General features: G+C 52.7%; 1 protein-coding gene across 1 annotated transcript in view; it reads right to left on the bottom strand.

The window, feature by feature from the left end:
* Positions 1–12,558: 12,558 nt before the first annotated feature.
* Positions 12,559–17,659, bottom strand: part of LOC133354871 (cadherin-8-like) — a 28,480-nt gene continuing 23,379 nt past the window's right edge. Inside the window, 1 exon segment of the mRNA XM_061572022.1 lies at positions 12,559–13,603. Within this exon segment, the coding sequence (XP_061428006.1) occupies positions 12,585–13,603 (1,019 nt within the window). The 3' untranslated portion in view covers positions 12,559–12,584.

The raw sequence follows: 17,659 nt of genomic DNA on the forward strand, positions 1-17,659 counted from the left end.
TCATTAACACATCGTTATCATCATCATGCTGATGAGTGGACAATGGTGGCGATGGTGATGATGTTGCTGCTGCTTCTGCTCGAGTCTGAGGTGTCCTCCATTGCGGTGGTGATGATGATAATATCGTTTTCAAACGTGCGTAAACAACCGAGCAAGGTTTGCTCCCAAACATCGTTAGGGGTGCCGGCAGTGGCGATAGAGATGAGGTTCTATGTTCTAGTGCTCCAAGCGTTAAATGATTGACGTGTTCCACACCAATGGGTTGATTTGTACCTCATCCCCCCCCCCACCTCTCTCCCCGCCCGCCACTCTACCATCACCCCCTGTCTCTACGTTCTCTCTCGCTGTTTCCCTCCCATGCCTACTCTTCTTCCCTCTCGCATATCCCCACTCTCTCTCCACGGTGTATCCCTTCTCTCTCCCACCACTCTGAGTACACAATCTCTCCTCCGTCTACATTCTTTCCTCTATCTCCCCAAATCTCACTCATCTCTCTCTCTCTCTCTCTTCATCTTCCATCTCTACACACTCTCCCACACTCTCTCTCACCACGGGTGAAGGTCAATGATTCGGCTGATGCCACTCCATCAGAGCCAGAGCCACGCTCCCTCCATCGGAGCCAGAGCCATGCTCCCTCCATCGGAGCCAGAGCCATGCTCCCTCCATCAGAGCCAGAGCCACGCTCCCTCCATCAGAGCCAGAGCCATGCTCCCTCCATCGGAGCCAGAGCCACGCTCCCTCCATCGGAGCCAGAGCCATGCTCCCTCCATCAGAGCCAGAGCCACGCTCCCTCCATCGGAGCCAGAGCCATGCTGCCTCCATCAGAGCCAGAGCCACGCTCCCTCCATCAGAGCCAGAGCCACGCTCCCTCCATCGGAGCCAGAGCCATGCTCCCTCCATCGGAGCCAGAGCCATGCTGCCTCCATCAGAGCCAGAGCCACGCTCCCTCCATCGGAGCCAGAGCCATGCTCCCTCCATCGGAGCCAGAGCCATGCTGCCTCCATCGGAGCCAGAGCCATGCTGCCTCCATCGGAACCAGAGCCATGCTCCCTCCATCGGAGCCAGAGCCATGCTGCCTCCATCAGAGCCAGAGCCATGCTGCCTCCATCGGAGCCAGAGCCATGCTGCCTCCATCGGAGCCAGAGCCATGCTCCCTCCATCGGAGCCAGAGCCATGCTCCCTCCATCGGAGCCAGAGCCACGCTCCCTCCATCGGAGCCAGAGCCATGCTCCCTCCATCGGAGCCAGAGCCACGCTCCCTCCATCGGAGCCAGAGCCATGCTGCCTCCATCGGAGCCAGAGCCACGCTCCCTCCATCGGAGCCAGAGCCACGCTCCCTCCATCGGAGCCAGAGCCATGCTGCCTCCATCAGAGCCAGAGCCATGCTCCCTCCATTAGAGCCAGAGCCATGCTCCCTCCATCAGAGCCAGAGCCACGCTCCCTCCATCGGAGCCAGAGCCACGCTGCCTCCATCAGAGCCAGAGCCATGCTCCCTCCATCGGAGCCAGAGCCATGCTCCCTCCATCGGAGCCAGAGCCACGCTCCCTCCATCGGAGCCAGAGCCATGCTGCCTCCATCAGAGCCAGAGCCATGCTCCCTCTATTAGAGCCAGAGCCATGCTCCCTCCATCAGAGCCAGAGCCACGCTCCCTCCATCGGAGCCAGAGCCACGCTGCCTCCATCAGAGCCAGAGCCATGCTCCCTCCATTAGAGCCAGAGCCATGCTCCCTCCATCAGAGCCAGAGCCATGCTCCCTCCATCGGAGCCAGAGCCACGCTCCCTCCATCGGAGCCAGAGCCATGCTGCCTCCATCAGAGCCAGAGCCACGCTCCCTCCATCGGAGCCAGAGCCACGCTGCCTCCATCAGAGCCAGAGCCATGCTCCCTCCATTAGAGCCAGAGCCATGCTCCCTCCATCAGAGCCAGAGCCATGCTCCCTCCATCGGAGCCAGAGCCACGCTCCCTCCATCGGAGCCAGAGCCATGCTGCCTCCATCAGAGCCAGAGCCATGCTCCCTCCATCGGAGCCAGAGCCATGCTGCCTCCATCGGAGCCAGAGCCATGCAGCCTCCATCACAGCCAGAGCCATGCTCCCTCCATCAGAGCCAGAGCCATGCTGCCTCCATCAGAGCCAGAGCCACGCTCCCTCCATCAGAGCCAGAGCCACGCTCCCTCCATCAGAGCCAGAGCCACGCTCCCTCCATCAGAGCCAGAGCCACGCTCCCTCCATCGGAGCCAGAGCCATGCTCCCTCCATCGGAGCCAGAGCCACGCTCCCTCCATCAGAGCCAGAGCCATGCTCCCTCCATCGGAGCCAGAGCCACGCTGCCTCCATCAGAGCCAGAGCCACGCTCCCTCCATCGGAGCCAGAGCCACGCTGCCTCCATCAGAGCCAGAGCCACGCTCCCTCCATCAGAGCCAGAGCCACGCTCCCTCCATCGGAGCCAGAGCCATGCTCCCTCCATCAGAGCCAGAGCCACGCTCCCTCCATCAGAGCCAGAGCCACGCTCCCTCCATCGGAGCCAGAGCCACGCTCCCTCCATCAGAGCCAGAGCCACGCTCCCTCCATCGGAGCCAGAGCCATGCTCCCTCCATCGGAGCCAGAGCCACGCTCCCTCCATCAGAGCCAGAGCCACGCTCCCTCCATCGGAGCCAGAGCCACGCTCCCTCCATCGGAGCCAGAGCCACGCTCCCTCCATCGGAGCCAGAGCCACGCTCCCTCCATCGGAGCCGGGTGGAATTACCCGAGGGTGTCAAATTGTCGCATCGCGGGGGGAAGGGGGGGGGGGTACACGGGCCGAGCTGAGCCACGTGGGATGGGGAGGCGGTGGGAGGGGGGGGGGGTAGCGGGCGCGGGGGGTGCGGGCACAGGGATTGTGGTTTAATTGGGTAAAGTGAGTGTGGTTCGTGTGGTTTAATTAGGTATAGGAGTGTGATTTAATTAGGTATAGGAGTGTAGCTACATTGGGGAAGGGAGTGTGGTAAGTGTGGTTTAATTATATATAGGAGTGTGGTTTAATTATATTTGCAAGAGTGTGTTTTAATTAGATGTAGAAGTATGGTCTAGTTGGACATATGAGTGTGGCTACATTACGGAAGGGAGGTGGTTCGTGTGATTGTGCGAGTCGTGATGGTGGCAATGATGATAATTGTTTTTTTACCCTTCTATCTGGCAACAAAACTGACACCTTTTTTTACAAGGAGTCATGTTTACATAGACCACAATACCTGCAGTCATAATGCAAACAAAAAACATAACTCTGATAATGTGCACTGTCCTTGAAGTTGATTGGTCCACACCCGAGACAGCTTTCCTTAGAGCCTAGTCTCACATGGGTTGGACCAGATGCGCCTTTTGGCGCCTTTTGGCCTCATCTGGTCCAACCTATGTGAGACTAGGCTCTAAGGAAAGCTGTCTCGGGTGTGGACCAATCAACTTCAAGGACAGTGCGTACATTATCAGAGTTATGTTTTTTGTTTGCATTATGACTGCAGGTATTGTGGTCTATGTAAACATGACTCATTGTAAGAAAAGGTGTCAGTTTTGTTGCCAGATAGAAGGGTAAAAAAACTAATTATCATATTTTTACTGGCAAATGAGGTTCCTATGGTGTAGGTGGCAATAATGTTTGCCGTCGCTCCTGCTAACGATAGTTGTGGGGGAGTTAGGATTATCTCGATGATGATGGGCGATAATTGTGGTAGCCGTGATTGTGGTGGTCATGAAGATGATTATTAAGACTATGTTTCTGATGATGGTGACGTTTTTCATAGTTGTGGCGTTTATGAGGATGCTGATGATGATGATAATGTTGGGATCATAATGACAATGATGATGACGATAACGCTGCTGCTGATGCATAATGCTACGGTCGATGATTTTGATGAATTTAAAAAAATAACCCCATCTCTATACATCTCACGCGGCATCATTCGCCACAACTCAAGGCCAAATACACACGGTGTATTCCAAAAGTAGACAAAATATGCATCCACGTTGGATGCTTTGAGTTCAATCGGATTTTTTTTTCAGGGTGGCCGTGTGGGAACGGTGTGTAGGAAATGGTGTGTCGATGACTCGTGAGATAAACATTTTTTTTTTTAAAGAGAGAAATACAAAAAACTGATTCAGAAACTTTAATGATCCGATAATTTTCTCTCTCGTCCGCGTGTCGAACACCAGGCGGTGTGTGGGTTCACACCCGCCCACACTCGCGCGTCTCTCCCACGCCTGGATCGCTCTCTCTCTCGCCACCACCACCACTACTCCTTCACAGAGTTTCCCACTCGAAGCGAAAATTCATTTGTAAGTGTTTGCGTGACAGCCGTGGGTGTGATGTGGGAAGCGGTGGTGCAGCGGTTAGCGCTACGCTACGCCGCGAACCTGACCACCCGGGTTCGATTGCCGCTCAGAGCCAACACCAGTGACGATTATCTGAACCGGTCCTGGGTCTCCCCTAGATCGACTCAGCCTCAATTGAGCACCTGATGCGGTGTGTTAACATTGGCACTAGGGAGCTGGCCACCCACCCCGTCGTTTACAGTGCAGTCGGCCTTCATAGGTGCATGCTAACAGCACTTGTCGATGAATTTGTTAAGGCTACAGGAAAATATCTGTTTTTGTGTGCTGAAGAGCGGTGGTGCAGCGATTAGCGCACTGCGCTACGAACCTGGCGACCCGGGGTTCGATTCCCGCTCACGACTAACACCAGTGACGATCATCTGAACCGGTCCTGGGCCTCCCCTAGGTCGACTCAGCCTTACAAGTTAGTGCAGGGTTGCGGTGTGTAAACATCGCCGCTGGGGAGACAAAGGCGGCCGGGCGTGGTGCTGGCTACCCACTCGCTCGTGCGCCGTGACGGCCTTCGTAGGTGTTCAGCGGCGAACAGCTCTTGCCCCAAAAATCCCGTTAAGGCTATACGGGGGGTCTTTGTGTTTAGCAAGGGCTAAAGATGTATATTCTTAGGTTTTTTCGGTAAAGTCACGTAGGTAAAACATCAAAATTAATAAAAATAAAATAAAATAAAGATCACGACGTTTCGGAGGCAACACAAGCTTCCGTCTTCAGGTGGAACCGTCACAGCCACGACAGCTGCATCAAGTACGGAGGCTTGTGTTGCCTCCGAAACGTCGTGATTTTTATTTTATTTTACTTTTATTAATTTTAATGTTTTACCTACGTGACTTTACCGAAAAAACCTAAGAATATGAATCCTTGCAGTCACGAAAGCTTCAAATCTAGAAAGGCGGCCTTCTCTTCACAACAATTGCACCCCCTCCTCCTCCTTCTCCCCCCAAACAAAAACGCCCGTTGTTAAAAAAAGGACTAATGTGGGGGGGAGGGGGAAATCGTCGTCTTTTGTTGAATAATTATCGTCTCGCATTATCTACTCGTTCAAGCGAGTGACGGTGTCTTTATTTAATTATTTCCCAGGGACACGCGCGCACACAAAAAGAGAGGCTTAAAATGACACTGTCAAATTCCCCCGCGTGAACCTTTCAAATTAATACCGAGTCGCTCGTTAAATGCCCTGACCCCCCCCCACCACCACACACCGGATGGCTCTAGGAATTACTCTGCACAAATTGTTTGTTAGGCCGGACCGGTCAGCAGCCATCGATTTGATTTGGAACAGCCCCTCCCCCCTCCCTCCTCCCCCCCCTCCCCCCACCCCCCCTCCCCCCTCCCTCCCCCCTCCCCCCTCCCCCCACCCCACCCCCTCTTAGGCCCCCACCTCCCCAGCACGCGCGCGCGCCTTCCCCAAGCGTCGTAGGCGCATCACACGTCTCGCTCAAGGCCAACACCAGTGACGATTATCTTAACCGGTCCTGGGCCTCCCCTAGGTCGCCTCAGCCTCAAATGAGTACCTGGTGTGGTGTGTAAACATCACGACTGGGGAGACAAAGGCGGCCGGGCGTGGGGCTGGTCATCCACCGCTCGTGTGCCGTTCCGGCTTTCATAGGTGCTGGCTACCAGCACTTGCTACAACAGTCTGTTACGGCTATACGGGGGATCTTTGTCTTTGTTTTTCACTGTGCAGCTAAAATGCAGCAAGTTGTAGCACAGTAGGGGGCACAGCTGGTGCATCTGCCAGTCATCTCAGTCAGTCAACCTACGGCACCTGGGTCTGTCCCGTGACCTCCCGTCAGCGATTTTTCGACACTTTTCGTGGCCTCAAAATGCACCTAGCCTGGCACAAGCGCCTTTGTGACGTTACCGCCACTTCGTGGAAAATGGCGAGTATTGCTGTTGTTGTTGGTCATCGTAGGGAGCGGTGGTGTAGTGGTTAACACGCTGCACTACGAACCAGGCGACCTGGGTTCGCTGCCCGCTCACGCCACTAATACCAGTGACGATTATATGAACATGTCCTGAGGCTCCCCTAGGTCGACTCAGCCTCAAATGAATACCTGGTGCGGAGTTTAAGTGTCGCTATTGGGGAGACAAAGGCGGTCGGGCGTGGTGCTGGCCCACCTGCCCCCTCGTGTACCGTGCCGGCATTCACAGGTGCTACTCGCTGACAGCACTTGCCCCGACACTCCGTTAGAGGCTACACGGAAGATCGTTGTCTTTGTATGGGCGGCACTTGCCCCCAAACTCGTTAGAGGCTACACTGGGGGTCGTTATCTTTGTGTAGTGAGGGCACGTGACCAGAACAGCATAATGAGTGGGGCCAAGAGGGGGCGAGAGAGACACGTGGTGTATGGCCCAGAACCTTCTGGTAGGATCCAGAAGGAGGCGTGGCCGAGGGCGGAGCCAGACCACGCTCAGGGGGCATAAAAGGGAGGTCTCGAGACCCGATCGGGGCTGTCTGTTGGAATGGAACCCGTCGGTGCTACGTCGCTTCGATCTTCGGGCTTCTGTCGTCACATTCGGCATCGTGGGTCAGGCAGTGTGTTCCTGACCTGACTCGGTTATGTAGTTACCATGTTGTGGTCTAGTCAACTGTGGTAGTTACCACCTATATCGTGAATAATTGAGTGTGTCAGTGTGTGAGTGCGTGCGAATATCTGAACCGATTCGGGTACTCGCCTCGGTCAACAAAGTCATTGGCGGGGCCGATGGTTGCACGTCGCGCCGAAATCGCGATCAATTTGTTGTTGTCGCGTTCTGACCCCGTGGCCCTACTGGACGTCTGTGAACAAAGAGCTTCACAGCTCATCGGATTCTTCAGAGATAAATAAAAATTCAGATTCTGATGATTCCGGGTCCAGCAACAGTCGACGATGCGACAGGCGCACAGAGGTTGGGGACCCTAAGCCGCACATCGAGAAATATTTATCTTTCTGTGGCCCCTATTCAGGGTTGGGTCTTTTGGCGTCCTCTGGTCTAACACCGTTTGAGACTCGGCTAGAAAAAAAGCTGTCTCTGGTGTGGACCAATCAGTTTCAAAGACAATGCAAATATTATCAAAGTATGTTTCTTGTTTACATTCTGACCACACGCATTGTGGTTAATGCAGACATGATTCCTTGTAAAAGGTTTCAGTTTGGTGTTTTAACATCTTAACATAGCTGTTTTGTTGCCAGAAAAAAGGGGAAAACCTATTCTAACATAATAATTATTACGTATGTACGATTTGAGCAAGGGGCGTATGAAAACCAAACAAATAAAAACAACAGCCTTTTTATTTCACTCTTGACTCCAAACAAAAAACAAACCCGAAGAATAACAACGGAACTAAAACTCCCGGAAACAACGTAAAATATACATTTAGGCGTTACATAAATATCCCGATAATAATTGTCTTATTTTTCATTTTTTTCCTTCAAATATCCGTTCGTGTGTGTGCGTGCGACAAGCACCGGACCTGTATATTTAATAATAAAGATAATCTTACCAGTAGTAGTAGTAGTATAACAATAATCATAATCATACATATATACCGTGGTTATAATTGAAATAATAATAACATCGCCATTCTCACTCGAACCCTTCGCGAATTTGAGATTCTTGGAATAATTGTGCGCCTGTGTATGGCCTTCGTAGGTGCAGCTGTTACTCGCTAACAGCACTTGCCCCAACAGTCCATTGAAGGCTATTCGAAGTGTGGGAGTGGGATCTTTGTCTTTGTGTGCGTAAACAACGCGCCCGCTCGCATCACATGGCGCGAGGTCTGTACTCCAACCTCGTCTTCCAAGACGGCCGGCCAGCGTGGAAGAGTAGGCCAAAAACACCCTCGGAAGGACGAAGGGCTCCTTAAAGCTCCATCGAGTTGTGGTGAGTCCCCCGCCCGCTATCCGGCACGGGCACTTGCAGGGCTGCGCCTGTGCCCGTCTGGGAGCTTCGTGCGCCGAGGCTGTGTCCCGGCGCTGATCGACTCGAGTTCTTATTTAATCAATAAACAAACGTACGTTTACTCTTCGGTTCTTTCGGTAATGTCACGTAGGTAGAAATAAAACGAAATAGATTACGACGTTTCGATAGCAACACAAGCCATCGTCTTCAGGTGACAATCGCGATAGCCGCGATGTTTGCTGCGAGCAGCACGATGTCTGCTGCCTTGTGAAGAGAAGCTGTTACCAGCAAGAGTTTCTAAAAGTGTTTGAGAACAAAGGTAGCCGAAGAAGTAGTGTTAATGGGGTATTATAGTGTAAAGGTCGTGATTTATTTTGTTTTATTTCTACCTACGTAACTGTATCGAAAGAACCAAAGAGTATGGATTCCTGCAGTCACAAAAGCTTCAAATCAAAACGTATGTTTCCTTCGAGTAACGATGATGGTGATGATGATGGAGATAATGGCAGTTATGATGATGGTAGTTGTGATAATGACAGTTTGTGATGACATCTGTGATGGCAGTTTTGGTGATGATGATAATTGTGATGGAAATTGTAATAATGGTAGTTTGAGTTGATGGCGTTTGTGATGATAATTGTGATGGCAGTGATGATAGTAGTTTGCGATGATAGCAGAAGTGATGGTTGTTGTGATGGCAGTTGCGGTGCTGATGATGATAATTATGATGGCAGTTGTGATAATGATAATTTGTGTTGATGGCAGTTGTGATGGCAGTCGTGATGATATTGATATTTGTGATGGCAGTTGTGATTATGATGATAGTTGTGATAATGATGGCAGTTGTCCTGATTATGGTGACACTGCTGCTTCTGTTGATGATAATGATGGCAACATGGACGCCGCTGCTGATGATGATAATAGCTTTGATAAAGCTTCTTCTGTTGCTGATACTGCTGCTGATTTAGATGATGCTATTTCTGATGATGAAGGTTATGGTGGTAACGACGATGAACACATCATCAACTTACAAATTCACGTGGGACAATCACGGGACACAGTCTAGGCCCTACGGGTCGCGCTGTATGGCGACAAGAGGCGTGCGTTGGGTTTGTAAATGGGCCGTGTACACTTCCTTTTTAATCCACAGATGCACGGCCGATCATCGTGCCGTCAATGTCCATCCGAACGTTGCTTGGTAGTTGTTGTCCACGGGACGTGATCCGCGGCATCGACTTCGCCGTTACATTCCCCTGCGTTTTGTCCGAAAGAGTTCTGACTTTTTTTCACCAGCATCTCGACACGGCCAGAAGAGCAAGGCCATCGCCCCAACTCATTTTCGATGTCTGTGCAAAAATGTCCACTTCTGGCGTCGCTGTTTGCGTTGTTGTTTGCTCTAATTTCTACTCAAAACTAACATAGCCTCGTTGCACGGTCAACGTCGGTTGACGTTGGGCCTAACGTAGGCTCAACGCTGGGCCGACGTTGGTTGACGTTAACCAAACATTGAGTCCAACGTGATCTTGCGTTGCCCCAATGATGGATGTTCACCTGGTCATTCTCTTCATCGCTGGTTACAGTTTGATTTCATTTCACAGGCTTGGCCGCGGTTACCAATATTCTTCTGTAAACTCTCAGAGTTGCTTGAACTGTAGTGGAGAGGCCGGCCTCAGATGGTTCGTGTTGTGGATATGCCCTGAGTGAAGGCTATTTGAAGTGAAATCTCTCCCCGCGAAACGTGGACGAAGATCACTTCACCACGGTGAGTGTGCCCCCTGGAAAGCCAGTGAGTGAAGTCGCTCTTGAAAATGAGACTCATCTGGTCTTTTGTTTTTTTGAGTTCTCACCGAGGAAAACATATTCAACTTGAACTCACTCATCTCGCTCAAATATTTTGCCCGCATACACACTCATTCACTCACCCGCTCACTCTTGCAGGATGAGACTCGTCCTGGTATGTTAAGTTCTAAATGAGTTCAATAAAATTGAACCTTACTTTAATTCACTCACCCATAATCTAAACCCACCATCACAATCACCCACTCACTAAATCGTTCACTCACCAACCATCTCACCCACTCATTCGATCATTCACTCACCCACTGATCCACTCAACCATGTACTCATTCAGTCACCCATTGACTTGCATTTCAGGCTCATCTTGAGTTCTCATCTGGTTAACCAAAATCCACTTGCAACTTCCTGATCTACAGACAAAACCACGCCCACTTCCTGTCCTACAGGCAGTGCCACGCCCACTTCCTGTCCTACAGGTACACGTCACGCCCACTCGCCGCCCGTTGCCAAAGAAACAGGGTTGATGATAGGGGGTCGAGGCAAGGCCGATGACTTTCGTGGAATTCGTTGGGGGAACAATCGACCTGGGTGTTCCGTTTCTAAGTGCGACGGTTTTCGTCAACCAAACGTTATGGAAATTTTCCGCTGCCCTTATCGCAGGAAGAAAAAGCATTGTGGATGTTTTGCCGTCGTGGCTGGACCGAGAGGGGGTTTTTCGGAACCCAATGTCCAGTTTGAGTGAGCATTGGGATTGATTCATGGTTCGTGAGTTCGCGAACCCAGCAATGGTCTAATACTATAGTCACGTGGGCAAGTCCCTATCTGGGAATGCACTCCGATTAAAATTGTTTTGCTATATATAATGTATAGAATTTATCATTATAACAACAACTCTCTTAATAAAATAATGGCATGTCGCCAAAAATATCTATGTACAAGCTTCGGGGTTGTGTTGTTAAATTGTTTTTTTCCATTATGTGTAGTATCATTATCTTTCTCTCTCTCGTAAGTACAAATTTCATCATCATCATCATCATCACCATCATCATCATCATCATCGGCATCATCATCAACATCACCACCATCGTCATCTGTCCAGGGGAAAAAATGGTCGGAAATACTGCCCCCAGTAAAGACATGCCAACGCTGGGGCAACGTCGCACCAACGTTGGGCCAAAGTTGACACAACGTTTTTACCAACGTAAGGGCCCAGACATTGGCGTGTCTGCTTGGAACCATTGGCCCAACTTTGACGGAGACGTGGAGGGCGAGACCATGGCTGACAACCTGTCCAGGTTTTCCCCAGGACAGTCCCTTTCTTCGCGACAGCAGTCCTGGGAGAAAATATATATCTATTTGTCCTTCCCAGGAAACAGAAATGAAAAAAAGTAGGTTCTGCCCATTGTCAATGGCCTAATAATAATGATAATAGTGCGCCAATCAAGACATTGAGTTCACTGTGGAGTCTCCACCTCTTCTGGTACTGTGAGATTATTCATCTTCTTGCCATGATATGTCCCCGGGTTGTTTTTGTACTTCAAAGGTGGCAACCCCGAGCCAGGGTAGGAAGAATAATGTACACGTCTCCGACCTCGCAACCACGCTTCCCCCACACCCCACTCCACCCTCCGCCTCTCCACAACGATTCGATAAGTTGTCACGATTCGGAGTTGCAATGCGATTCAGAAATAGATCCGTTCATAAATTTTGCGTGTTTTTGTCCCATCCTACATGTCCCTTTTATCAGATCAACTGAATCATTTATTCATGATGTTATCACGATTTTATCATGGAGATCACCGCCAATAATCGCAATGATCAATCGGGATGTGTGGGGCGGATTGCATCGACTCGCCGAGTCAAATCCGATCCCATAAGCTCGCGATCTTTCGGTTCCAGTACTGTACGTCACATGGACTAGTTAACAAACTCAGGTTCAGTAACATCGCCGTATCGACTGTTGGGAAGACGATGGGCGATGGACGCTGGATGGTGACGATGCAAAGGCGGCGTCCGAGAGTCGAGGGCGCCCATCGTGGAGATGGAGCGATGATGATCGCGTCGTGCGCAGGAGCCGATTTGGACCGTGGCACCGCCCGTGGAAAAGTACGGGGGAGGCCTTCATCCAGCGGTGGATAGAGCACGGCTCATTATGATAAATAAAACAAACGCTAATGCGGACGTTGCTCTACAGCACGAGGGCGACTGGCTCTCGTGAAATCGTGCAGCCACTCGGGAAGCTGCAATCACCGCCAGCGGCAGAGGCTCCCGAATCAGCGCAACTCATCATCGCCCTCCTCATCCTCATCGTGACAGCTCACCGGATCGCGTCGCGAACGGGGGGCGAATCCGCAATTTACCGCCCCACACCCTCCCGCCCGTCCGCCCCATCCATCTCCCCCCTGACCTCCCTCCATCGTCCCAATGATTCTGACCCCCCCCCCACCCCTCCCCATCGATCAAAAGCGGCGATCGATCGCAACCGACGACCGGTCCCCGCAAAGTTCCAAGAGTTCCTCTCGTTCGTTCGTTCGTTCAATTCACTTCGTTCCTCTAACCGCCTCCGCGGTCCACATTCTTCCCCGCCATTCCCACCGCCGCCGCCGCCGCCGCCCCGGCAGCAGCCGACCCCGATCCTGCCGCCGCCGCCGATGCCGATGCCGCTCCGACCGCCGCCGCCGCTCCCGTAGCCGCCGTCGTAGGCGCCGCGGCAGGAGCGGCGGCGGCCACGTGGCCGTACAGGTGCGCCAGCGTGCGGAAGCGCGGCCCCCACTCGTGCAGGTAGTCGTAGCTCTGGTCGCCGTCGGTGGACGTCGACGGAGCCCCCTGCGACCGCGACGACGACTCGGAGCCGAGCGAGCTGAGCGAGCCCAGCGAGCCGGCCACCGAAGAGCCGCTCCCCTCGTAGCCGTACACCTGCACCGAGTCGTAGGGGGGTGCCGCCGGGTCGGCGTCCACCTCCCGCAGGCGCACCTGGATGAACTCGTCCATGCAGGTACCCACGCGCGAGCGAACGCCGGACGGCACGGCGGACGCGCCGTTGTTGTTGTTGCCGCCGCCGCTGTGATTGGCGGCGGCGGCGGTGGTTGTGCCGCTGCTGCAGCTGGTGGTTGTGGGCGGTAGGTGGTGGTGCTGGTGGCGGTGCTGCTGCTGCTGCTGGTTGTGGTGGCTGTGGTGGTAGTGGTTGTTGGACGCCGCCGATGCGGCGGTTGTTGTTGTTGTTGCCGCCGATGCCGCCGTGGCGAGCGGGACGCGGTTGGGCTGGCGAACGCCGTCGTGGTTGTTGTTGTTGTGGTGGTGGTGGTTGTTGTGGTGGTGGCTGTTGTTGTTGTTGCCGTGGTGGTGGTGGTTGTTGTTGTTGTGGTGAGCGCCGCCGCCGCCGCTGCACGAGGAGGAGGTGAGCGGGCGGGCGTGCGGGTAGGTGAGCGTGACGAGGTCGAAGGTCGCGGTGTCCTCTTCGCCGCCCCCCTCCTCGTCGTAGCGGACGATGTTCTCGCAGATGTCGTCGTCCTCCGGCAGGGACGGAGCCTTCTTCTTGCGGCGGCGCACCGAGACGAAGAGGAGGATGAGGACTGGAGGTGGAGGGAGGAGGTGGAGGAGGGGAGAGTTTGAGAGGTTAACGTGGTGAGAAATGGAGAAAGAGAGGAGAGACTTTTGACTTTTAAACAACTTTTATTGCCGTCAGCAGCAACAGCACTGGAGGCGATTTCGATTCGAAATACACAGTCACCAGCAAACAAATGAAAATGAACGCTACAAATCCATGCAATGTGGCGCTAGACAGAGTTAGAGACAGAGAGGGACAGTGAGAGACAGGGAGAGACAGAGAGAAACAGAGAGAGACAGAGACAGAGAGAGACATAGGGACAGAGAGAGACAGAGAGAGACAGAGAGGGACAGTGAGAGACAGAGAGACAGAGACAGAGAGGGACAGAGACAGACAGAGGGACAGAGAGAGACAGAGAGGGACAGAGAGACAGAGAGAGACAGAGAGATACAGAGACAGAGAGAGACAAAGAGAGACAGAGAGAGACAGAGAGAGACAGAGAGGGACAGTGAGAGACAGAGAGACAGAGACAGAGAGAGACAGACAGAGATAGATACACACCACAAAGACCACGGTAGTAGGACCTGGCGCGGTATTCAAGAGACGCGGGACGTTGCCGTCACCGGCATCTGCCGCGGTGAAATCGGCACGTGTCGACTCCGGCGCGAGGAGCCGCCCTCTCAGCAGGGTGGCAGCGGAGTCCATCGCTGAGCAGCGCGAGACGTTTTAATTACGCAATTAACTCGGCGACCTCCTCCGTGCCCCCCCCCCCCCAGACCCCCATTGCACGTCAGCGATTAATTAATTAATTAGCACAATCGTTAAGAGAGGGCCCCACGCCGATCTGAGCGAGAACGTCCCGGACACGCGTCGTTCGATTCACGTCGCTCACGATTTTTTGTTGCAATTTTTTATTTTATTTTGTATATATAATTACATTAAACCGGCGTTCGTTGACGTCGGCCGATTGGCAAAGGCAGGCAGGTCGTGGCGCGGTGGGGTGAAGTGTGGGTGACTCCCACCTCATCCAGAGACGTCCTGACCAGCGTGGAATAGTCACAAAATACCCTCGAGATAATCTCAGCGTCACCGCGACCCGCTTCGTGTGTTTAAGTTTGTTGTCTCCCCCCCCGCACCTCCGATTGCCACGGTTGGCTACGTACGGTGCGAAAGAAGCTCAACACATATACACACCACACATAGACTCAGCACTGCCCATAGACCGAACACTGCCCATAGACTCAACACTGCCCATAGACTCAACACTGCCCATAGACTCAACACTGCCCATAGACTCAACACTGCCCATAGACTCAACACTGCCCATAGACTCAACACTGCCCATAGACTCAACACTGCCCATAGACTCAACACTGCCCATAGACTCAACACTGCCCATAGACTCAGCACTGCCCATAGACTCAACACTGCCCATAGACTCAGCACTGCCCATAGACTCAACACTGCCCATAGACTCAGCACTGCCCATAGACTCAACACCACTCATAGACTCAGCACTGCCCATAGAGCCAACACTACACCATAGACTCAACACTGCCTATAGACTCAACACTGCCCATAGACTCAGCACTGCCCACGGACTCAACACTGCCCATAGACTCAGCACTGCCCATAGACCGAACACTGCACCATAGTCTCAACACCGCACCTCCGATTGCCACGGTTGGCTATGTACGGCGTGAAAGAAGATCACCGCTCCCCCGGCCAACCACTCCATGCAGAGCCTCGCTCGCCCACGCGCGATACGACAGCGCCTAAATCTATAAAAAAAGACTCTAATCTGTGTCTCAAAACCCTCTGGAGTACAAGGTAGAAAGCTGAAATGTGGTACATAGGTAGCTTTAAGAACACAAACAACAGGACAAATCTGAAAATCCCAGATTTTTCGTTTTAAGGCCTCCAAATCTCGATGTTTAAGTGCCCTATAAATGTGTGTGGGTGTCATTCAGAAACAGTTCAAAATATAAGATTGCGGGTTTCTTTCATTTGATAGAGCGTTCGACAGCAAATCAAATTAAAGCGAATACAATTGTTCTATATTTTATTGTTTTTAAGATATTTCGGATTCAAGCGGTTTTGACCGAAAACATCCGCTTTTTATGATGTGCAAATTTGAATCATTCGAAAACAGAAAAAGGTAGAAGCTTCCCCACACAGACTATCAAGTTAATAAATGTTTGTTTAAAAAATATATAACGGAATATTTAAATGCAGCGGTGTCCGATGGGTACGTCTTTAAATTTAAGAAGTTAAATCAAGTTGTCAACAATTTTTGCGTGTTTCTTGCGAAAAAACACTACATTTTTGGAGCAGTTGTTAGTGTCTGATCGTAGATAAAAAATTGTAAAAAAAATAAAACATCACATCGGGTTAATTATTATATTCATTGAAAAAGTTTGCCGGACGAAGACAGGCTTCGTGAATAATAATAATGAATAATAATTACTAATACAATAACCCAGGTGCACTCATGTTTCTATTTGTTGCTGATCGAGGAGGAGGCGGCCTACGGTGCCAGGCTCCGGATGGGCGAGGCGAGCGATTCGAGCGCTCCATTCGTCAAGGTCATTGCTCGCATCACGAACACCTCCCCCCACCACACGTCCCACCCCCCGCCGACTCCCCACCCGCCCCCCTCTCCCCACTCGCCACCTCCCACCTCTCATCTGCGGTCGGTAAAACACTCACCCACACCCCCCTCCTGCCAGCAAGCCCCCCCCACCTCCCCCCACCGTGACCCGGTCGACCGTGACAGGGCAGCCGAGGTGGCGCGGGTCAGCGTTGGACACGCGACAATTCATCCTGCCTTCGCCACCCTCGACTTCCACCCCCCCACACACACCCCACCTCGCCCGAGCCTCACTTCTACCCCACCCCCACGTGTTCGTTCAGCCAGCCAGCCACTCACCCAGCCAGGCTATTAAGCCCTTTCTCACAGATGTCTACCGGACATCTGTGATGAAGAGCGTTCTAGCTCATCGGATTCCACCAGTACGAGTCTGAAAAAATATTCTGATATGCTGATTCTGTTCACCTACCCACCCACCCACCTACCCACCACTCAACCATTCACCTACCCACCCATTCACTCACCCACTTACCAATTTGCCGAACCACCCACTCAACCACGCAACGATATACTCGTCCAACCATTCAGCTACTGACTCAGCCACCTACCAATGTCCTTAACCACCCAACCAACCACTCACACAACCATGCAACAATCGACTCACCGACAAACTCACCCACCAACAACCCACCTATTCACGCACCCACCCCATCTAACTACTCAACCAAGCACGCACCCACCCACTCAACCACCCCCCCACCCACCCACTCAACCACCCACCCACCCACCCACTCAACCACCCACCCACCCACTCAACCACCCACTCAACCACCCACCCAGCCACTCAACCACCCACCCACTCAACCACCCACCCACCCCCTCAACCACCCACCCACCCACTCAACCACCCACCCACCCACTCAACCACCCACACACTCACCCACCCACTCAACCACCCACCCACTCAACCACCTACCCACTCAACCACCCACTCAACCACCTACCCACTCAACCACCCACCCACCCACTCAACCACCCACCCACCCACTCAACCACCTACCCACTCAACCACCCACCCACCCACTCAACCACCCACCCCCACACTCAACCACCTACCCACTCAACCACCCACCCACCCACTCAACCACCCACCCACTCAACCAACCACCCACCCACTCAACCACCCACCCACCCACTCAACCACCCACCCACCCACCCACCCACTCAACCACCCACCCACCCACTCAACCACCCACCAAACCTCCGAAACAATCATTCAGCCGGCCATCTCATCACGAGCGGTGGGTAAGCGGCAAGGTATTTACACAGCACCCGAAACAATCTTCGAATGCTGCCGATGATTTAGACCTCTGGTGACCGAGCATCCCACCCATCCATCCATCAATCCATCAATCAAGTGGCAGCCCCCTCCTCTGAGACGCTTTGTTGAACCCATCTAGAGAGAGATCCGAGCGGTCACTTCCCCTTGTT

This window comes from Lethenteron reissneri, chromosome 49, assembly GCF_015708825.2.
Source record: "Lethenteron reissneri isolate LAM-NWPU_2019-01 chromosome 49, ASM1570882v1, whole genome shotgun sequence".
NCBI lineage: Eukaryota > Metazoa > Chordata > Hyperoartia > Petromyzontiformes > Petromyzontidae > Lethenteron > Lethenteron reissneri.